General features: G+C 43.5%; 1 protein-coding gene across 1 annotated transcript in view; it reads left to right on the top strand.

The window, feature by feature from the left end:
• Nucleotides 1-24447, top strand: part of LOC120066606 (protein unc-119 homolog A-like) — a 106528-nt gene that overhangs the window by 68793 nt on the left and 13288 nt on the right. The window contains exons 2-4 of the mRNA XM_039018030.1: nucleotides 11025-11138; nucleotides 11320-11413; nucleotides 11687-11859. Coding sequence (XP_038873958.1) covers nucleotides 11025-11138; nucleotides 11320-11413; nucleotides 11687-11859 — 381 coding nt within the window. The remainder of the gene's footprint in view (nucleotides 1-11024; nucleotides 11139-11319; nucleotides 11414-11686; nucleotides 11860-24447) is intronic.

The following is a 24447-nucleotide window of genomic DNA, read 5'->3' as shown; positions in this document are numbered from 1 at the left end:
AAGACCAAGTCCATATGTGACCGAATGCCTTGATTCAGTCTTATGTAGCAAAATTCGAAATTGTGTTTTTTACATTGGATAACAGACACAGAGCAACAAAATGATATATCATACACTGCATTTGAGGAACAATGGGAAAGTAATTCTGCTTTGAAAGTTGATAAACTTGTAACCTCACTTTTGAGGCCAAAATAGAATGTTTTGGTACCTACTGGAGAGCTCTTCTTTGTCATTCCGCATCGTTCACACCCTCTTAGGCTTTAGCCCCCACCCAAACTCTAACCATTTTACTCGCCCTAGCAGAGATGGTTAGGCTGTTTTCATGTTATCCAGAGCTTTGGTGACTAACTGTGCTGCTTACAACAATTTATTGCGCTTTTTTGCCGACGTTTACTGACACCGGCCATGGGTGTTTAGCGTTCGTAAATTCATCCGTTATTCTGAGCTTTGGCACACTCAGATGAGAGTGCTCTGAAATCGGAGTAGATGGCCAGACTGAATTTACGAACCAACCCGAAATGGTTACTTGCACAGTGGAGTCTTTTGTTAAGACATTTAGCTAGCTAGCTAGGTAAACAATGAACCATAATCTCAACTCATGACGTTACTACCCTGCTTGAATCTGCAGGTAGCTAACCTACCAGGTTCAATGTCAGCTAGCTAACATTAGCCTATAACTAGCAATGCAAATGGCTCTGAGATACGAGTAATAAGATCATACACGTAACGTTAGCTAGTGAGCCAGCCAGCTAATGTTCGCTAGCTAACAGTACACTTTAACTTGAAATGAAACCACTTTCAAAATTAGAAATGTGTAATGTCTGAAAATGGAGCTAGCTAGACTATCTTACCTTTATTCATCATGGATAGACACGTCTCCTGTCACGGATGCCATGGTTTCACTTAGTTTGAAGATGTAATCCGGAGACAGGTGTTTTCGCTATCTCCTTAGCTATCATACTCGAATTCCACTGATTTCAAAACTAGGTCCTCCAGAAAGTGGAGAGCAACACTTATGCAGTTTTACTACACGATACATTAACACAAAAATAAGTGTTAGACAGGATATCCTACACAAACTGACCAGCTCAAATAGACAGAACCGTGCAATATAGTAGGCAAATCCAAACTCCTCTCTCAGCAAGTCCAGCCCACTCATTATCTCAGCCAATCATGGCTAGCAGAAAGGTTCCTGTCTTTTTCTGTGGCTAAACCAACTAGGCTCGTAATTTAACAATTTTATTCATATTTACAGATGACATACAAGTTTGTTATTAAGGCACATGAAAGATCACATGTTCGAGAAGACATTTCTGCCAATTAACGCATTTTGATTTAAAAGAAAGTTTACGTTGAAACGGTACTCCTGACACACGCCTAGTTTCTTGAAATGGGCCACATATTATGGCATGAACAGCTCAAATAAGCAAAGAGAAATGACAGTCCATCATTACTTTAAGACATGAAGGTCCGTCAATCCGGAAAATGTCAAGAACTTTGAAAGTTTCTTCAAGTTCAGTCACAAAAATCATCAAGTGCTATGATGAAACTAGCTCTCATGAAGACCGCCACAGGAAAGGAAGTTCATTAGAGTTACCAGCCTCAGAAATCAGCATTTATCTGCACCTCAGATTGCACATCAAAGAGTTCAAGTAACAGACACATCTCAACATCAACTGTTCAGAGGAGACTGTGTGAATCAGGCGTTCATCGTAGAATTGCTGTAAAGAAACCACAACTAAAGGACACCAATGAGAATTAGAGACTTGCTTGGGCCAAGAGACGTGAGCAATGGACATTAGACCGGTGGAAGTCTGCTTTTTGGTCTGATAAGTCCAAATTTAAGATTTGTGGTTCCCACCGTGACGCATGGAGGAGGAGGTGTGATGGTGTGGGGGTGCTTTGCTGGTGACATTGTCTGTGATATATTTAGAATTCAAGGCAACTTAACCAGCATGGCTACCACAGCATTCTGCAGCTATACGCCATCCCATCTGGTTTGCGCTTAGTGGGACTATCATTTGTTTTTCAGCAAGACAATGACCCAACACACCTCCAGTCTGTGTAAGGGCTATTTGACCAAGAAGAAGGGGGATGCAGTGCTGCATCAGATGACCTGGCCTCCACAATCACCTGACCTCAACCCAATTGAGATGGTTTGGGATGAGTTGGACCGCAGAGTGAAGGAAAATCAGCCAATAAGTGCTCAGCATATGTGGGAACTCCTTCAAGACTGTTGGAAAAGCATTCCAGGTGAAGCTGGCTGAGAGAATGCCAAGAGTGTGCAAAGCTGTCATCAAGGCAAAGGGTGGCTACTTTGAAGAATTGATTTGTTTAACACTTTTTTGGTTACTGCATGATTCCATATGTGTTTATCATAGTTTTGATGTCTTCACTGTTATTCTACAATGTAGAAAATAGTCAAAATAAAGAAAAACCCATGAATGAGTAGGTGTGTCCAAACTTTTGACTGGTACCATAGATATTCACACCCATGATTTAAAATCATATTTGGCAGTGATTACAGCTGTGAGTCTTTCTGGGTAAGTCTCTAAGAGCTTTGCACACCTGGATTATGCAACATTTGCCCATTATTATTTTAATAATTATTAAAGCGCTGTCAAATTGGTTGTTGATTATTGCTAGATGGTTCTTGCTGTAGATTTAAGTAAAAACTGTAACTAGGCCACTCAGGAACATTCACTCTTGTCTTGGTAAGCAACTTCACTGTATATTTGTATAATACAAACAGTATGCATGTATTGTAATATATTTATTCTGGCTTCCTTCTTTTTACTCTGTCATGTAGGTTAGTATTGTGGAGTATCTAAAATGTTGTTATTCTATCCTCAGTTTTCTCCTATCACAGCCATTAAACTCTGTTACTGTTTTAAAGTCACCATTGGCCTCATGGTGAAATCTCTGAGTGGTTTCCTTCCTCTGTGCGCCCTACCTAGAAAGCATCTGTGGGAAGACACACACACAAAAACACGCACCAAATAAAACACCTAGCACAGACACACAAACATGCAAGCAAAAACAGGAAACCGACAACAAAGGACAAACCACTTCAGTCACGCTACAATAAGTCCCTTTCTCACACACACAGTACATACAGTTGAAGTCAGAAGTTTACATACAGTTAGGTTGGAGTCATTAAAACTAGTTTTTCAACCACTCCACAAATTTCTCGTTAAAGAACTGTAGTTTTGGCAAGTCGGTTAGGACATCTACTTTGTGCATGAAGTAATTTTTCCAACTATTGTTTAGACAGAATATTTCACTGTTTCACAAGTCCAGTGGGTCAGAAGTTTACATACACTAAGTTGACTGTGCCTTTAAACAACTTGTTGTCACGAACTTCAAAATGAGCGGACCAAGGCACATCGTGCATTGAGTTCCACATCAGTTTACTACAAAGTGAAACTAGAAACAAAATAACACAACTTAAAAAGACCGTGACATCATCATGCCCAAACACACTAACACAAACAATATCCCACAAAGCAGGTGGGCGATAGGGCTTCCTAAATATGATCCCCAATTAGAGGCAACGATTACCAGCTGACTCTAATTGGGAACCATACAAAACCACCAACATAGAAATACACATTCTAGAACACCCCCCTAGTCACACCCTGACCTAAACCACTATAGACAATCCAAGGGCTCTCTATGGTCAGGGCGTGACACTTGTAAAATTCCAGATAATGATGTCATGGCATTAGAATCTACTGATAGGCTAATTGACATAATTTGAGTCAATTGTGGGAGGTAGCCTAGTAGATAGAGCGTTGGACAAGGAACCGAAAGGTTGCAAGATCAAATCCCCGAGCTGACAAGGTAAAAATCTGCTTTTCTGCCCCTGAACAAGGCAGTTAACCCACTGTTCCTAGGCCGTCAATGAAAATAAGAATTTGTTCTTAACTGACTTGCCTAGTTAAATAAATAAAAAATTAGAGGTGTGGATGTATTTCAAGGCCTACCTTCAAACTCAGAGCCTCTTTGCTTGACATCATGGGAAAATCGAAAGAAATCAGCCAAGACCTCAGAAAAATATTGTAGACCTCCACAAGTCTGGTTCATCCTTGGGAGCAATTTCCAAACACCTGAAGGTACCACGTTCATCTGTACAAACAATAGTACGCAAGTATAAACACCATGGGACCACGCAGCTGTCATACCGCTCAGGAAGGAGATGCTTTCTGTCTCCCAGAGATGAATGTACTTTGGTGCGAGAAGTGCAAATCAGAACAACAGCAATGGACCTTGTGAAGATGCTGGAGGAAACAGCTACAAAAGTATCTGTATCCACAGGAAAAGGAGTCCTATATCGACATAACCTGAAAGGCCGCTCAACGAGGAAGAAGCCACTGCTCTAAAACCGCCATAAAAAAGCCAGACTACGGTTTGCAACTGCACATGAGGACAAAGATTGTACTTTTTGGAGAAATGTCCTCTGGCCTGATGAAACAAAAATAGAACTGTTTGGCCATGATGACCATCGTTATGTTTGGAGGAAAAGGTGGAGGCTCGCAAGCCGAAGAACACCATCCCAACCGTGAAGCACGGGGGTGGCAGCATCATGTTGTGCGGGTGCTTTGCTGCAGGAGGGACTGGTGCACTTCACAAAATAGATGGCATCATGAGGCAGGAAAATTATGTGGCTATATAGAAGCAACATTTCAAGACATCAGTCAGGAAGTTAAAGCTTGGTCGCAAAAGGGTCTTCCAAATGGACAATGACAAGCATACTTCCAAATGTGTGGCAAAATAGCTTAAGGACAACACAGTCAGGGTATTGGAGTGGCCATCACAAAGCCCTGACCTCAATCCTATAGAAAATTTATTGGCAGAACTGAAAAACGTGTGCAAGCAAGGAGGCCTACAAACCTGACTCAGTTACACCAGCTCTGTCAGGAGGAATGGGCCAAAATTCACCCAACTTATTGTGGGAAGCTTGTGGAAAGCTAAATGAAACGTTTGACCCAAGTTAAACAATTTAAAGGCAATGCTACCAAATACTAATTGAGTTTATATAAACTTCTGACCCACTGGGAATGTGATGAAAGAAATAAAAGCTGAAATAAATCATTCTCTACCATTATTCTGACATTTCACATTCTTAAAATAAAGTGGTGATCCTAACTGACCTAAGACAGGGCATTTTTTACGGGGATTAAATGTCAGGAATTGTGAAAAACTGAGTTTAAATGTATTTGGCTAAGGTGTATGTAAACTTCCGACTTCAACTGTATATCCATCCTGCCCTGCCTTCTAAAATCTTTGAATGCCAAGTTAACAAGCAGATCACAGACCATTTCGAATCCCACCGTACCTTCTCCACTATGCAGTCTGGTTTCTGAGCTGGTCATGGGTGCACCTCATTCACACTCAAGGTCCTAAACGATAACATAACCGCCATCGATAAGAGACACTACCGTGCAGCCATATTCATCGACCTGGTCAAGGCTTTCGACTCAATCACCACATTCTCATCGGCAGACTCAATAGCCTTGGCTTCTCAAATGACTGCCTCGCCTGGTTCACCAACTACTTCTCTGATAGAGTTCAGTGTGTCAAATCGGAGGGCCTGTTGTCTGGACCTCTGGCAGTCTCTATGTTGGTGCCACAGGGTTCAATTCTCGGTCTGACTCTTTTCTCTGTATACATCAATAATGTCGCTCTTGCTGCTGGTGATTCTCTGATCCACCTCTATGCAGACGACACCATTCTGTATACATCTGGCCCTTCTTTGGACACTGTGTTAACAATCCTCCAAACGAGCTTCAATGCCATACAACACTCATTCCGTGGCCTCCAACTGATTTTAAATGCTAGTAAAACTAAGTGCATGCTTTTCAACCGATTGCTGCTCCCACCCTCCCACCCGACTAGCATCACTACTTTGGACAGTTCTGACTTAGAATATGTGGACAACTACAAATACCTATGTGTCTGGTTAGACTGTAAACTCTCCTTCCAGACTCACATTAAGCATCTCTAATCCAAAATTAATCTAGAATTGGCTTCCTATGTCACAACAAAGCCTCCTTCACTCATACTGCCAAACATACCCTCGTAAAACTGACTATCCTACCGATCCTTGACTTCGGCGATGTCATTTACAAAATAGCCTCCAACACTCTACTCAGCAAACTGGATGTAGTCTATCACAGTGCCATCCGTTTTGTCACCAAAGCCCCATATACTACCCACCACTGTGACCTGTATGCTCTCGTTGGCTGGCCCTCACTACATATTCGTCGCCAAACCCACTGGCTCCAGGTCATGTATAAGTCTTTGCTAGGTAAAGCCCTGCCTTATCTCATCTCACTGGTCACCATAGTAACACCCACCCGTAGCACACGCTCCAGCAGGTCTATCTCACTGATCATCCCCAAAGCCAACACTTCTTTTGGTCGCCTTTCCTTCCAGTTCTCTGCTGCCAATGACTGGAACGAATTGCAAAAATCACTGACGCTGGAGTCTTATTTCTCCCTCTCTAACTTTAAGCATTAGCTGTCAGAGCAGTTTACCAATCACTGCACCTGTACACATCCCACCTGTAAATAGCCCACCCAACTACCTCATCCCCATATTATTACTTATCTAACCCTTTTGCACCCCAGTATCTCTACTTGCACATCATCATCTGCACATCTATCACTCCAGTGTTAATGCTAAATTGTAATTATTTTGCCTCTTTGGCCTATTTATTGCCTTACCTTCCTACTCTTCTACATTTGCCCACACTGTACATAGATGTTTCTTTTTTTCCGTTTTCTATTGTGTTATTGATTGTACATTTGTTTATGTATTACATTTACATTTTAGTCATTTAGCAGACGCTCTTATCCAGAGCGACTTACAGTAGAGTGCATACATTTTATTACATTTTACATACTGAGACAAGGATATCCCTACCGGCCAAACCCTCCCTAACCCGGACGACGCTATGCCAATTGTGCGTCGCCCCACGGACCTCCCGGTTGCGGCCGGCTGCGACAGAGCCTGGGCGCAAACCCAGCCCAGCCTGGGCGCGAATCCAGAGACTCTGGTGGCGCAGCTAGCACTGCGATGCAGTGCCCTAGACCACTGCGCCACCCGGGAGGTTATGTATAACTCTGTGTTGTTGTTTTTGTCGCACTGCTTTGCTTTATCTTGGCCAGGTCGCAGTTGTAAATGAGAACTTGTTCTCAACTGGCCTACCTGGTTAACTAAAGGTGAAAAAAATTATATTAATTCTCAAAAGTGAGTTTACAAGTTTATCAGCTTTCAAAGCTAAATTACTTTCCCATTGTTCCTCAACTGTATTGTATGATACAATTTTGTAGCTCTGAGTCTCTACTTTTATCCAATGTAAAAAACACAATTTCAAATTTTGCTACATAAGACTGATTTGAGCCGGTCGGTCACATTTGGGTCGAGTTAATACACAGAACAAGTGTAAAATATGACATTTGAAGGTCACTCTACTAAGGACATGGACTAATGACTCATTACTTAATAACTGTATATAATTTATAAAGCACTTTTCACAGTCCCGAAAATGTAACATTTTGTATTTAAAATAAATTGTTGTAATAGAACGAAAGCCGATCAGGGTAACCAAATAAAAGCTACAGGATCCAAATCATACAGGGAATATGTGAAGGCGCCCTAGGTCACCTAACGTTAGCAAATTACATGTTTGGCAAAATTATATAACAATAGCGAAGCACAAAACAACCTGAAAATAGCTAGCTACACTATCCCAAAACACACACTTGAGAGGCTGGCTATGTAGCAAGAAAACTTTTAGCTAACATAAGCTAAACCACACAGACTCAGTGGTCCCCCTTTTCATCAGTGATGTTACTTTATTAGCTAGCTAGGTAGGTAGCTAGCTAACTTTATAACAAATCTCTTAGCTCAATTAGAATTTCTGCTGGTCCTAGACAGGCACGGGACATCCTTCAACAGTTGGTGTAGCTGTTTTCTTCAAATATGTTTTTTTTACCAAGGATTTTTCTTGTTGTCATTATCAGAAGTCGTCAACGGCGAAATGCTCACTACAAACCAATAGATCCAACACACAAAGTCTGTGGATGGGAGTGTTTATGCATCTTTGCAGAACAACTAGCCAAAGCTTCAGTAAATCTGGGTCATCCAAAGGAAGTCTGTGAAAAGTTATCGGACTGGCTAGGTTTTATCATTGCATTGTCCGATGTTGGGATTACATATCGGTGAACCAATTTCCACAATATTCAGCAAAAATTACTTCAGTCCCCTTGTCATCGCCTGGCTGATCTTGTAAGTGAGTGAATGACAACGTTACTAGCTAGCTAGCTACCTAGTACCTGTGCCGGTAGCATACCCCTTATTTACAAATGATCACTTAAGTTCAACTAAATGGATTATAACGTTCGGTATGACACAATTTCATGTGTACAAGATCTAAAGTCCTGGGTCACGATACTGAGAACTTAGTTGTTTGTAAAAGGACGTATTTGGGTGTTTTTGGAGCCTTTATTTATGTTTTTTGGATGGCCTGGAACTCCAGAATGAGGCTAAGGAGGTCAATTGCTGGTGGGGTAAGTTTCTCAAAAACAAGTGAGATTGTAAGAAAACTGTCTAACCTTCTATAACATGCCATTTACATCACAAATACAGATTAATACAAATCGTGGAATTCTCATTTAAGTACCTTACTGATTGATTGTTTTCAATTAAAATTGTGAAAAATAAAAATTGCTTTTTAGCAAAAAACTATTTCTCAAGCAAGAATTTGGCTAGAATGGTCTGTGAGTGGTGGGGTTGGGGATGGGAAAACTGAAAACTAGCTGTTTTTGGCAGAGATGCTTCTTATTGGTCTATTAATTCATTTACTGCCTGGTGTGACCAAAACTCCATTCAAACAGCTCTTACACTAAAAGGGCATTATCATCCCTTTCACAGTATTATCAACCTCATAGTTTGAAAATGTATATAAAACACAGGAAAAATCACATTTTTGACTGCACTGAGCCTTTAATTCGTAGACTGTCTGATTTGCAGCCTGCAATTGGTTTTAATACTACCTGACAGACAGGACACAATGTGTTTCTTCTGATGGTGTTAAATCACGTTTGCAAGATATTCCCAAAGGTGTCCACCAAGGGTCGAGTTTGGGCCCCGTACTTTTTATTATCGCTAACCAGGTTTCCATCCAACCTTTTTATGCAAGTATATTACATGTCGGAAACAAAATATGACAGGCCTGATGGAAACAGAAAATGTGTACGAGTGTCGACAAAACAAAATACATGGTGGGATCTTTTTGTGTCGGTAAAATTAATTATGCGAGAAATGTCAGTGGAAACTCTTTTATGCGCAAATATTGTTGTGTGCTCCTCCCACTACGACTCATCGGGAAAGCATGCAGTTTATTAGGCTACAGATAAAATAAGTAATGATGAACTTCACAGTGTGGTGAAAGTGCAAGGTGATGAGCTTGATGGTCCTTTCCAATAAAGGAAATCTTATTCTGGTGACATGATAATCGATACTTAGCTACCATTTGACGAATACAAATAATCTTGCTCTTTTGTCCATAGAAATTCAGAATAATTGTGCTTTCAAGACAACTGGGAACTCTGGGACAACTGGGGGAAAGAAATAGATCAAATCATAAAGTCAGAGATAATCAGGTCAGAAAGTCGGAGCTCTAGAAATAGGCTCGAGTTCCCCACCTGGAATTCCCGAGTTGGATGACCGGTTAAAACAACTTTTTCCAGTTCCGAGTTGTCTTGAACACACTGAAGTCGGAAGTCAGAGATTTACAAGTTCCGACTTCCCAGTTGTTTTGAACACAGCATAATGTCATCATGGGTACTCAACTCTTACCATACGAGATCCAGAGACGGCTGGTTTTCTTTTCTATCTCATAATTAATTGCACACACTTGGTGTCCCAGGTCTAAATCAGTCCCTAATTTGAGGGGAACCAATGCGCAACTCAATATTAGAAAGGTGTTGTTAATTTTTTGTGGACTCAGGGTAAATATCTGGCTATCTTTCAGAAAGCATATTGATGAATAGGTTAAGAAGTTACGAATTAAAATGGGCCTCGTTTATAGGAATAGGACATGCCTTTCGTTAAATAGCAGAAAACAAATAATTCAGTCGACATTCATTCCGGCTTCAGATTATGGCGATATCATCTATATGAATGCAGCTGTCACTGTATTTAAGCCATTGGACACAGTTTATCATAATGCACTATCCTTTATTGCGGGTGATAGGTTCCGTACACATCACTGAATTCTGTATCAGAAAGTGTAGGCTGGACCTCTCTTAAAACTCGCAGATCAATGCGCTGCTCTCTTTTGTTTCTAAAATCCTTACCTCATTATTGAATGACTGCCATTTGAGTCACCAGACGCGATCACAGGCATGGCTAACTTTGGAGATCCCTTCGGTCTCCACAGAGTTAGGTTTCGTTTTTTTGCACCTTACTTGTGGAATGATCTCCAGAACTCTCTAAAGTTGATTGTTTTGGTGCCACTAGGGGCAGTTCAGACGGCTGGTTGAGGAATGTGTTTGTTTTTCATGATTGGATTTTGTAAGTTACTTTTCTTACATTTCTTGTAAATATTGTTTTTCTTTACTTTGGTATTGTGAATTTATATGATTGTGTGCCGGGCTCCCTTGTAAAAGAAGCCTTGGTCTCAATAGGATGTCCCTGTTTAAATAAGATGTAAATAAAGATAGAATATTGCTTTGGTAATCTCCTGCCTGTGTATTCCTAGTAACCTAACCTATTTACACTGTATGTGTGATCCTCAGGGTTATTGTTATGCACTCAGCATTGGCAACCATTTATTTAACGACTTTACAGAAACAGAGGATCAGTAGACGAAGACTTCCTTTCTTCTATAAAGAAAAAACATAAATAGTATATAATTGTGTTTATATTAACATCCTCTCTTTCTCTCCTTTTCCCTCCCTCAACACCCCCTCTCTCTCCCTCTCTCTTTCCCCCCCTCCCTCTCCCTCTATCAGACTACTTATGTGGGCCAGGTGAGAATGTGTACAGCATTGACTTCACCAGGTTCAAGATCAGAGACATGGAGACAGGCACAGTGCTGTTCGAAATCACCAAACCTCCTCATACAGGTGAGACACACACACACACACACAGGGGTCTGATTGGCCTATTATGACGAGTGTTGCCTTTGAGTGTTATCTCCTGTCTGTCTGTCTGTCTGTCTGTCTGTCTGTCTGTCTGTCTGTCTGTCTGTCTGTCTGTCTGTCTGTCTGTCTGTCTGTCTGTCTGTCTGTCTGTCTGTCGATAAAGCAGGAGATACAAGCGTCATTGATCGAAATGCCGGGAGGTTTGTCCGCTACCAGTTCACCCCTGCCTTCCTCCGGCTAAGACAAGTTGGCGCCACGTAAGTCTAACCCATTAACTCACAAGGACGTCTGTAACCCTAATCCCCATTTTACACAGAAGTCTAACCCTAACCCCCAATCTACACAAAAGTCTGTAACCCTAACCCCAAATTTACACATAAGTCTAAACCTAACCTTCAATTTACACAGAAGTCTAACTCTAACCTACAAAGAGAGACGCATTTTAATCCAAAGGAAATTGCCTCTTCCCCTCCCCCGCCCCCCCCCACCTCTCTTTCTGCCTTTATCTCACCATCCTTCCCCTCTCTCAGTGTTGAGTTCACCGTAGGAGACATGCCCATAGAGAACTTCCGGATGATTGAGAGGCACTACTTCAGAGAGAAGCTGCTCAAAAGCTTTGACTTTGAGTTTGGCTTCTGTATGCCCAGTAGCAAGAACACTTGCGAACACATCTATGAGTTCCCCCCTCTGTCTGAGGATGTCAGTGAGTACACACACACACACACACACACACACACACACACACACACACACACACACACACACACACACACACACACACACACACACACACACACACACACACACACACACACACACACACACACACACAGCGAGAGAGAGAGAGGCCTGGGAAATGTGCTGACAGACAGTAGCTGTGTCCGAATACCCATACTTGCGTCCTAAATAGTAGGCCATTTGAGTATACGAGAAAATGATGTTTAATAGTATGCAACATTTCCAAAACCTGGATGTCATTAATTTCGGCTTTGACAACAGCTGATCAATTAGATATGAGGATGTGCTACCGAAATCAATGAATAGCAGGAAACAATGCAATTGCACATGACGCATTCTCAGTAATGTGAAAATAGAAGTATAGTTATAGTATGTACATTTTCAAAAACGCCAGGATGTCATGCTGATTTTGGATCTTCGTCTAGTAGAATTCGATGCACACTTTCCCACAATACACTGGAAGAGGTGGGCTGCGAGTGATAGGACATAGTTCTCTTCAAGTAGCCAAACAACAAAACTAGGCTACATAATTGGGAAGAGACCAAATAGCAAAGCTTCTGCACGGGTGTTCAAATGTAGACTAAGTAGTTTTGTTCTCCTTAACATGATCACAAGTATTGCATCGTAGCCTACTTGAAAACAGAAGTCTATATATTTTTTGTTTTACCCAAAGTGGATTTCTGTTTTCTCATTGAAAAGTGTTTCTGGTTTTCTTGGCCTTCGTCAGAGCTTGTTTTGGTCAGTGTTTACACACAATACCCCATAATGTCAAAGTAGTTTTAACATTTTTACAAATGAATTACAAATGAAAGGCTGAAATGTCTTGAGTCAGTAAGTAAGTATTCAAGCTCTTTGTTATGGAAAGCCTAAATAAGTCCAGGAGTAAAACTGTGCATAACAAGTCACGTAATAAGTTTCATGGACTCCCTCTATGTGCAATAATAGTGTTTAACATGATTTTTGAATGACTACCTCATCTCTGTACCCCACACATACAATTATCTGTAAGGTCCCTCAGTCAAGCAGTGAATTTTAAGCACAGGTTCAAGCACAAAGACCAGGGAGGTTTCCCAATGCCTCACAAATAAGGGAACCTATTGGTAGATGGGTAAAAATTTAAAAATCTGACATTGAAGTTATTAATTACACTTTAGATGGTGTATCAATATACCCAGTCACTACAAAGATATTGGTGTCCTTCCTAACTAAGTTGCCGGAGAGGAAGGAAACCGCTCAGGGTTTTCACCATGATGTCAATGGTGACTTGGCTGTGATCCAATACAACACATTACTGAGTATCACTCTCCATATTTTCAAGCATAGTGGTGACTGCATCATGTTATAATGGGTATGTAATGTTTTTCAAGATAAAAATAATCCAAGAGGAAACCTGGTTTAGTCTGCTTTTCACCACACTGGGAGATGAATTCACCGTTCAGCTGGACAATAACCTAAAACACAAGGCCAAATCTACACTGGAGTTGCTTACTAAGAAGACAGTGAACGCTCCTGAGTGGCCGTGTTACAGTTTTGACTTAAATCTACTTGAAAATCTATAGCAAGACCTGTCTAGCAATGATCAACAACCGATTTGACAGAGCTTGAAGAATTGTTTAAATAATAATGGGAAAATGTTGCACAATCCAGGTGTGGAAAGCTCTTAGAAATGTACCCGGAAAGACTGTAATCGCTGCCAAAGGTGCTTCTACAAAGTATTGACTCAGGGGTGTGAAAATTCAGACGTTTGATTGCAAATGCAGAGGGAGTCGAAAATAGAACACAGAAGGCTGTGTAATCTCCGAATTACATCTTCAAACTAAGGGCAACCATCCATGACAGAGAGGGAGAAAGATCTGATGATTCTTATGGCATTGCACATGGTCAATGTGAACCAGAGTGACTTGACACAACGGGCCAAGCAAGCTGTACAAACAAAACGGAAATGACAGAGGACGTCTTATTTAAAGAAAGGGGTTGCAGTCTGCCGCGAAGCATTCATCCATGTATACGGGTAAGAGTCCAGCTGCATTTTCAGATATTAGAAGTTTCTCATTTTGTCAGAAAGTTGTTTTCATTGCAAGTTAAAGCATACTGTTAGCTAGCATTGAACCTAGTTGGATAGCTTTAGCTACCTGCAGATTCATACTACATCATGCATGGCTATGACAATTAGTTTCTATTTATTTATCCATTATTTTACCAGGTAAGTTGACTGAGAACACATTCACAGCCACGACCTGGGGAATAGTTACAGGGGAGAGGAGGGGGGTGAATGAGCCAATCGTAAACTGGGGATTATTAGGTGATCGTGATGTTTTGTGAGCCAGATCAGGAATTTTGCCAGGACACCGGGGTTAACACCCCTACTCTTACAAGAAGTGCCATGGGATATTTAATGACCTCAGAGAGTCAGGACACCTGTTTAACGTCCCATCCGAAAGACAGCACCCTACACAGGGCATTTGGATATTTTTTCAACCAGAGGAAAGAGTGCCTCCTACTGGCCCTCCAACACCACTTCCAGCAGCATCTGGTCTCCCATCCAGGGACTGACCAGGACCAACCCTGATTAACTTCAGAAGCAAGCCAGCAGTGATATGCAGGGTGGTATGCTGCTGGCTATTGCTACTGTATGAGGATTATGGTTAATTGTTTTAAAAGTTAGCCAGGTGTACAGTTGTGACCAAAAGTTTTGAGAATGACACAAATATTAATTATCACAAAGTTTGCTGCTTCAGTGTCTTTAGATATTTTTGTCAGATGTTACTATGGAATAATGAAGTATAATTACAATCATTTCATAAGTGTCAAAGGCTTTTATTGACAATTGCATGAAGTTGATGCAAAGAGTCAATATTTGCAGTGTTGACCCTTCTTTTTCAAGACCTCTGCAATCTGCCTTTGCATGCTGTCAATTAACTTCTGGGCAACATCCTGACTGATGGAAGCACATTCTTGAATAATCAATGCTTGGAGTTTGTCAGAATTTGTGGGTTTTTGTTTGTCCACCCGCCTCTTGAGGATTGACCACAACTTCTCAATGGGATTAAGGTCTGGGGAGTTTCCTGGCCATGGACCCAAAATATCGATGTTTTGTCCCCGAGCCACTTGGTTATCACTTTTGCCTTATGGCAAGGTGCTCCATCATGCTGGAAAAGGCATTGTTCATCACCAAACTGTTCCTGGATGGTTGGGAGAAGTTGCTCTCGGAGGATGTGTTGGTACCATTCTTTATTCATGGCTGTGTTCTTAGGCAAAATTGTGAGTGAACCCACTCCCTTGGCTGAGAAGCAACCCCAGCAACCACACACATGAATGGTCTCAGTATTCTTTACTGTTGTCATGACACAGGACTGATGGTAGCGCTCACATTGTCATCTCCGGACAAGCTTTTTTCTGGGTGCCCCAAACAATCGGAAAGGGGATTCATCAGAGAAAATGACTTTACCCCAGTCCTCAGCAGTCCAACCCCTGTACCTTTTGCAGAATATCAGTCTGTCCCTGATGTTTTTCCTGGAGAGAAGTGGCTTCTTTGCTGCCAGGCCATCCTCCAAAAGTCTTCACCTCACTGTGCGTGCAGATGCACTCACACCTGCCTGCTGCCATTCCTGAGCAAGCTCTGTACTGGTGGTGCCCCGATCCCGCAGCTGAATCAACTTTAGGAGACGGTCCTGGCGCTTGCTGTACTTTCTTGGGCGCCCTGAAGCCTTCTTCACAACAATTGAACCGCTCTCCTTGAAGTTCTTGATGATCCGATAAATGGTTGATTTAGGTGCAATCTTACTGGCAGCAATATCCTTGCCTGTGAAGCCCTTTGTGTGCAAAGCAATGATGACGGCATGTGTTTCCTTGCAGGTAACCATGGTTGACAGAGGAAGAACAATGATTCCAAGCACCACCCTCCTTTTTAAGCTTCCAGTCTGTTATTTGAACTCAATCAGCATGACAGAGTGATCTCCAGCCTTGTCCTCGTCAACACTCACACCTGTGTTAACGAGAGAATCACTGACATGATGTCAGCTGGTCCTTTTGTGGCAGGGCTGAAATGCAGTGTTTTTGGGGATTCAGTTCATTTCCATGGCAAAGAGGGACTTTGCAATTAACTGCAATTCATCTGATCACTCTTCATAACATTCTGGAGTATATGCAAATTGCCATCATACAAACTGAGGCAGCAGACATTGTGAAAATTAATATTTGTGTCATTCTCAAAACTTTTGTCCACGATTGTACATGTATAAAAAATAGTGACCCATCTAAGTGGCTGGGGGGTGGTTAAAGCATTTCTTTCACATGCCCCATCAATTTAGACAAGTGTGTCTGTGTTCACAAAAATGCATAAACCACATCAGGGGATAACTTTTAATGTCTGGGGAAAATCTAAGAAACTTACGTTTTTGAGTGTACTTGTCCTTAATTTAATGTGCATGCCCTGCGCTGTTGTTTGGTTAGCTGTTTCTGTAGCGCAGTAAAGCGCACATCTGATGAGTTTGCAAATCAAGTGGCCACTTTTATTTAAATATCATTTTTTTGTAGTTGTTAATTTTCTTGAGTCGAATATGTTGGGGGAGGTGTTTTTTTTTTTTTAACCGTTATTTTACCAGGTAAGTTGACTGAGAACACGTTCTCATTTGCAGCAACGACCTGGGGAATAGTTACAGGGGAGAGGAGGGGGATGAATGAGCCAATTGTAAACTGGGGATTATTAGGTGACCATGATGGTTTGAGGGCCAGATTGGGAATTTAGCCAGGACACCGGGGTTAACACCCCTACTCTTACGATAAGTGCCATGGGATCTTTAATGACCTCAGAGAGTCAGGACACCCATTTAACGTCCCATCCGAAAGACGGCACCCTACACAGGGCAGTGTCCCAATCACTGCCCTGGGGCATTGGGATATTTTTTTTAGACCAGAGGAAAGAGTGCCTCCTACTGGCCCTCCAACACCACTTCCAGCAGCATCTGGTCTCTCATCCAGGGACTGACCAGGACCAACCCTGCTTAGCTTCAGAAGCAAGCCAGCAGTGGTATGCAGGGTGGTATGCTGCTGGCAAACTGACATATGGAATTGTTTTAAGATGGCCATACTATGGATTATTTAGCTATTTGATTTTGGAATGTTAGGATCTTAGGATATATAGAAAAATTATTTGATAAAATATTGATTTTGGCCTTTACTATTAACACCCTTAGAAACGCATTGAATAACACATTCATAAATGGCAAAAAAGGACAGTCAAAAAATACATCATAAGAAACACGTTTTGAAGTGTCTGTCCGAAATGTAGGAGATGTAAAAAAAAAAGTTTAAAAAAAAGAAATCATTGTTTTTAACCAGTACCGGTAACCTTCAGATGAGAACACCATCGTGTTCATTAGAGTCTCCCCTTTTCACAGTGGGGTCCCATTAGTTTGTAGCCCAAATGGTTCGGACGCTACCAAACAGAAGTTGGCACATTGACGGTACCGACTTCAGACGAGTCTCCTGAAACTTGTGGGGGCCGTAGAGCAAAACGGTGAACACCATTGTGTTTGTGAGAGTCATAATAGTAGGTGAAACTGTTCGAACGCTACAGATGTTTACGTGAGCAGACAGATTTTCGGGATGTCTCATGGTCTGACAAAACCGGTCTAGCTCCGCCACCTTTCACCACAGATGCAGAAGTGCGACACTAGCAAAAAAATGGATATCTCTAGCTTAAACTTCTTTGGGAAAGGGGGGCAGTATTGAGTAGCTTGGATGAATAAGGTGCCCAGAGTAAACTGCCTGTTACTCAGGCCCAGAAGCTATGATATGCTTATAAGTAGTCGATTTGGATAAAAAACCCTCGAAAGTTTCCAAAACTGTTAAAATAATGTCTGTGAGTATAACAGAACTCATATGGCAGGCAAAAAACTGAGACAAATCCAACCAGGAAGTGGGAAATCTGAGGTTTGTAGTTTCATTTAAGTGATTGCCTATCCAATATGCTGTGTCTATGGGGGTAGATTGCACTTCCCAAGGCTTCCAGCAGATGTCAACAGTCTTTAGAAAGTTGTTTGGGGCTTCTATTGTGGAAGGGGGTCGAATAAGAGCTGTTTCAACAAGTGGACTAGGCTGAGGCCAATGAGTTGTTTACGGCGCAGTCACGCGCGCGTGCCGTTCCCTCTTTTCACTCTGTAATGAATACGCTATTGTCCGGTTGGAATATTATTGAAGATTTATGATAAAAAAAGACCCTAAGGATTGATTGTAAACATCGTTTGACATGTTTCTACGAACTGTAATGGAACTCTTTTGACCTTTCGTCTGGATTTTGCGCTCGCGCATTGTGCCTTTGGAATAGTGAACTAAACGCGCGAACAAAACGGAGGTATTTGGACATAAATATGGACTTTATCGAACAAAACTAACATTTCTTGTGGAAGTAGGAGTCCTGGGACTGTATTCCGACGAAGATCAGCAAAGGTAAGGGAAAATTTATAATGCTATTTCTGACTTTTGTTGACTCCACAACTTGGCGGGTAACTGTATGGCTTGCTTTGGTGGCTGAACACTGTACTCAGATTATTGAATAATGTGCTTTCGCCGTAAAGCTTTTTTGAAATCTGACACAGCGGTTGCATTAAGAACAAGTTTATCTTTAATTCTATGTAAAACACATGTATCTTTCATCAAAGTTTATGATGAGTATTTCTGTTATTTGATGTGGCTCTCTGCAATTTCTCCGGATGTTTTGGAGGCATTTCTGAACATGGCGCCAATGTAAACTGAGGTTTTTGGATATAAATATGAACTTTATCGAACAAAACATACATGTATTGTGTAACATGGAGTCCTGGGAGTGTCATCTGATGAAGATCGTAAAAGTGATTAATTTTATCTCTATTTCTGCTTTTTGTGACACCTCTCTCTTTGGTTGGAAAATGGCTGTATTCTTTCTGTGACTATGTGCTGTCCTAACATAATCGCATGGTGTGCTTTAGCCGTAAAGCCTTTTTGAAATCGGACACTGTGGTTGGATTAACGAGAAGTTTATCTTTAAAATGGTGTATAATTGTTATGCAGATGAATGAGGACCCAAAAGCGACTTAACAAAAACAGAGTCTTTATTCCAAACTTAAACAAAACGGTACTCCTGGATATATCTTAGATGACACCTGCTCACACGCAGCATCTGATGAAGGCAAAAACACGACAGGGCGGAACCAGGACACGGAACAGCAAACATCAAACAAAGATCCGACAAGGACAGAAGCGGAAAACAGAGGGAGAAATAGGAACTCTAATCAGAGGGCAAAATAGGGGACAGGTGTGAAAGATTAAATGAGGTAGTTAGGAGAATGAGGAACAGCTGGGAGCAGGAACGGAACGATAGAGAGAGAGCGAGAGAGGAAGAGAGGGAGGGGAAGAGAGAGGGAAAGAACCTACTAAGACCAGCAGAGGGAGACAAATGGAAGGGAAGCACAGGGACAAGACATGATAATCAAAAGACAAAACATGACAGTACCCCCCCACTCACCGAGCGCCTCCTGGCGCACTCGAGGAGGAACCCTGGCGGCAACGGAGGAAATCATTAATCAACGAACGGTCCAGCACGTCCCGAGATGGAACCCAACTCCTCTCCTCAGGACCGTAACCCTCCCAATCCACTAAGTACTGGTGACCACGTCCCCGAGAACGCATGTCCATGATCTTCCGTACCTTGTAAATAGGTGCGCCCTCGACAAGGACGGGAGGGGGGGAGGGAAGACGAACGGGAGCGCGAAGAAAAGGCTTGACACAAGAGACATGGAAGACAGGGTGGACGCGACGAAGATGTCGCGGAAGAAGCAGTCGCACAGCGACAGGATTGACGACCTGAGAGACACGGAACGGACCAATGAACCGCGGAGTCAACTTGCGAGAAGCTGTCGTAAGGGGAAGGTTACGAGTGGAAAGCCACACTCTCTGACCGCGACAATACCTAGGACTCTTAATCCTACGTTTATTGGCGGCTCTCACAGTCTGCGCCCTGTAACGGCAAAGTGCAGACCTGACCCTCCTCCAAGTGCGCTCACAACGTTGGACAAAAGCCTGAGCGGAGGGAACGCTGGACTCGGCGAGCTGGGACGAGAACAGAGGAGGCTGGTAACCAAGACTACTCTGAAACGGAGATAGCCCTGTAGCAGACGAAGGAAGCGAGTTGTGAGCGTACTCAGCCCAGGGGAGCTGTTCTGCCCAAGACGCAGGGTTTCGAAACGAAAGGCTGCGTAAAATGCGACCAATCGACTGATTGGCCCTTTCTGCTTGACCGTTAGACTGGGGATGAAACCCGGAAGAGAGACTGACGGAAGCACCGATCAAACGACAGAACTCCCTCCAAAACTGTGACGTGAATTGCGGACCTCTGTCTGAAACGGCGTCTAACGGGAGGCCATGAATTCTGAACACATTCTCAATGATGATTTGTGCCGTCTCCTTAGCGGAAGGAAGCTTAGCGAGGGGAATGAAATGTGCCGCCTTAGAGAACCTATCGATAACCGTAAGAATCACAGTCTTCCCCGCAGACGAAGGCAGACCGGTAATAAAGTCTAAGGCGATGTGAGACCATGGTCGAGAAGGAATGGGAAGCGGTCTGAGACGACCGGCAGGAGGAGAGTTACCTGACTTAGTCTGCGCGCAGTCCGAACAAGCAGCCACGAAACGGCGCGTGTCCCGCTCCTGAGTAGGCCACCAAAACCGCTGGCGAATAGAAGCAAGCGTACCCCGAACACCGGGGTGGCCAGCTAACTTGGCAGAATGAGCCCACTGAAGAACAGCCAGACGAGTAGGGACAGGAACAAACAGAAGGTTACTAGGACAAGCGCGCGGCGACGCAGTGTGAGTGAGCGCTTGCTTTACCTGTCTCTCAATTCCCCAGACAGTCAACCCGACAACACGCCCTTCAGGGAGAATCCCCTCGGGGTCGGTAGAAACCACAGAAGAACTAAAGAGACGGGATAAGGCATCAGGCTTGGTGTTCTTATTCCCCGGGCGATAGGAAATCACGAACTCGAAACGAGCGAAAAACAACGCCCAACGAGCTTGACGTGCATTAAGTCGTTTGGCAGAACGGATGTACTCAAGGTTCTTATGGTCAGTCCAAACGACAAAAGGAACGGTCGCCCCCTCCAACCACTGTCGCCATTCGCCTATGGCTAAGCGGATAGCGAGCAGTTCGCGGTTACCCACATCATAGTTGCGTTCCGATGGCGACAGGCGATGAGAAAAGTAAGCGCAAGGATGAACCTTATCGTCAGACTGGAAGCGCTGGGACAGAATGGCTCCCACGCCCACCTCTGAAGCGTCAACCTCGACAATAAATTGTTTAGTGACGTCAGGAGTAACAAGGATAGGAGCGGATGTAAAACGCTTCTTGAGGAGATCAAAAGCTCCCTGGGCGGAACCGGACCACTTAAAGTAAGTCTTGACAGAAGTCAGAGCTGTGAGAGGGGCAGCCACTTGACCGAAATTACGAATGAAACGCCGATAGAAATTAGCGAAACCGAGAAAGCGCTGCAACTCGACACGTGACTTAGGGACGGGCCAATCGCTGACAGCCTGGACCTTAGCGGGATCCATCTGAATGCCTTCAGCGGAAATAACAGAACCAAGAAAAGTGACAGAGGAGACATGAAAGGCGCACTTCTCAGCCTTCACGTAGAGACAATTCTCTAAAAGGCGCTGGAGTACACGTCGAACGTGCTGAACATGAATCTCGAGTGACGGTGAAAAAAATCAGGATATCGTCAAGGTAAACGAAAACAAAGATGTTCAGCATGTCTCTCAGTACATCATTGACTAATGCCTGAAAGACCGCTGGAGCATTAGAGAGACCGAACGGCAGAACCCGGTATTCAAAATGCCCTAACGGAGTGTTAAACGCCGTTTTCCACTCGTCCCCCTCTCTGATGCGTACGAGATGGTAAGCGTTACGAAGGTCCAACTTAGTAAAGAACCTGGCTCCCTGCAGCATCTCGAAGGCTGACGACATAAGGGGAAGCGGATAACGATTCTTAACCGTTATGTCATTCAGCCCTCGATAATCCACACAGGGGCGCAGAGTACCGTCCTTCTTCTTAACAAAGAAAAACCCCGCTCCGGCGGGAGAGGAAGAAGGCACCACGGTACCGGCGTTGAGAGAAACAGACAGATAATCCTCGAGAGCCTTACGTTCGGGAGCCGACAGAGAGTAAAGTCTACCCCGAGGGGGAGTGGTCCCCGGAAGGAGATCAATACAACAATCATACGACCGGTGAGGAGGAAGGGAGCTGGCTCTGGACCGACTGAAGACCGTGCGCAGATCATGATATTCCTCCGGCACTCCTGTCAAGTCACCAGGTTCCTCCTGAGTAGAGGGGACAGAAGACACAGGAGGGATAGCAGACATTAAACACTTCACATGACAAGAAACGTTCCAGGATAGGATAGAATTACTAGACCAATTAATAGAAGGATTATGACATACTAGCCAGGGATGACCCAAAACAACAGGTGTAAAAGGTGAACGAAAAATCAAAAAGGAAATGGTCTCACTGTGGTTACCAGATACTGTGAGGGTTAAAGGTAGTGTCTCACATCTGATACTGGGGAGAAGACTACCATCTAAGGCGAACATGGGCGTGGGCTTCCCTAACTGTCTGAGAGGAATGTCATGTTTCCGAGCCCATGCTTCGTCCATAAAACAACCCTCAGCCCCAGAGTCTATCAAGGCACTGCAGGAAGCAGCCGAACCGGTCCAGCGTAGATGGACCGACAAGGTAGTACAGGATCTTGATGGAGAGACCTGAGTAGTAGCGCTCACCAGTAGCCCTCCGCTTACTGATGAGCTCTGGCCTTTTACTGGACATGACATGACAAAATGTCCAGCAGAACCGCAATAGAGACAAAGGCGGTTGGTGATTCTCCGTTCCCTCTCCTTAGTCGAGATGCGAATACCTCCCAGCTGCATGGGCTCAGTCTCTGAGCTGATGGGAGAAGATGGTTGAGATGCGGAGAGGGGAAACACCGTTAACGCGAGCTCTCTTCCACGAGCTCGGTGACGAAGATCTACCCGTCGTTCTATGCGGATGGCGAGTGCAATCAAAGAGTCCACGCTGGAAGGAACCTCCCGGGAGAGAATCTCATCCTTAACCTCAGCGTGAAGTCCCTCCAGAAAACGAGCGAGCAACGCCGGCTCGTTCCAGTCACTGGATGCAGCAAGAGTGCGAAACTCTATAGAGTAATCCGTTATGGATCGATCACCTTGACATAGGGAAGCCAGGACCCTGGAAGCCTCCTTCCCAAAAACTGAACGATCAAAAACCCGTATCATCTCCTCTTTAAAGCTCTGATAATCGTTAGTACACTCAGCCCTTGCCTCCCAGATAGCTGTGCCCCACTCCCGAGCCCGACCAGTAAGGAGTGATATGACGTAGGCGATCCGAGCTCTCTCTCGTGAGTATGTGTTGGGCTGGAGAGAAAACACAATATCACACTGGGTCAGAAAGGAGCGGCACTCAGTGGGTTGCCCAGAGTAACATGGTGGGTTATTAACCCTAGGTTCCGGAGACTCGGAAGACCAGGAAGTAACAGGTGGCACGAGACGAAGACTCTGAAACTGTCCTGAGAGGTTGGAAACCTGAGCGGCCAGGGTCTCAACGGCATGACGAGCAGCAGACAATTCCTGCTCGTGTCTGCCGAGCATTGCTCCCTGGATCTCGATGGCAGTGTTGCGAGAATCCGTAGTCGCTGGGTCCATACTGGTCGGATCTTTCTGTTATGCAGATGAATGAGGACCCAAAAGCGACTTAACAAAAACAGAGTCTTTATTCCAAACTTAAACAAAACGGTACTCCTGGATATATCTTAGATGACACCTGCTCACACGCAGCATCTGATGAAGGCAAAAACACGACAGGGCGGAACCAGGACACGGAACAGCAAACATCAAACAAAGATCCGACAAGGACAGAAGCGGAAAACAGAGGGAGAAATAGGAACTCTAATCAGAGGGCAAAATAGGGGACAGGTGTGAAAGATTAAATGAGGTAGTTAGGAGAATGAGGAACAGCTGGGAGCAGGAACGGAACGATAGAGAGAGAGCGAGAGAGGAAGAGAGGGAGGGGAAGAGAGAGGGAAAGAACCTACTAAGACCAGCAGAGGGAGACAAATGGAAGGGAAGCACAGGGACAAGACATGATAATCAAAAGACAAAACATGACAATAATACTTGTATGTTTGAGGAATTTTAATTATGAGATTTCTGTTGTTTGAATTTGGCGCCCTGCAATTTCACTGGCTGTTGGCGTGGTGGGACGCTCACGTCCCGAACGATCCTAGAGAGGTTAAACTAACAGATATTGATGGTGATTTTTGTTAAGTTACTTAGATTGACAGTGTGTTAATCAACTCTAGTGGTTTAAGTGTTGTTAGATTACATAGTTACCTCAATCATTATTTCATATTATTTCTGTGACATCACAGCAATTGCTAGCTAGCAGGCTCAGCTAAATAAAAATCCCTCTAGATACAGCCACTTCTCATAGTCATGTCATGAGATTTGTAAATG

Source organism: Salvelinus namaycush, chromosome 21 (assembly GCF_016432855.1).
Source record: "Salvelinus namaycush isolate Seneca chromosome 21, SaNama_1.0, whole genome shotgun sequence".
In the NCBI taxonomy this organism is placed as follows: Eukaryota; Metazoa; Chordata; class Actinopteri; order Salmoniformes; family Salmonidae; genus Salvelinus; species Salvelinus namaycush.
The sequence above is the reverse complement of the archived record's forward strand: the minus strand, read 5'-3'. Positions and strand labels throughout refer to the sequence as shown.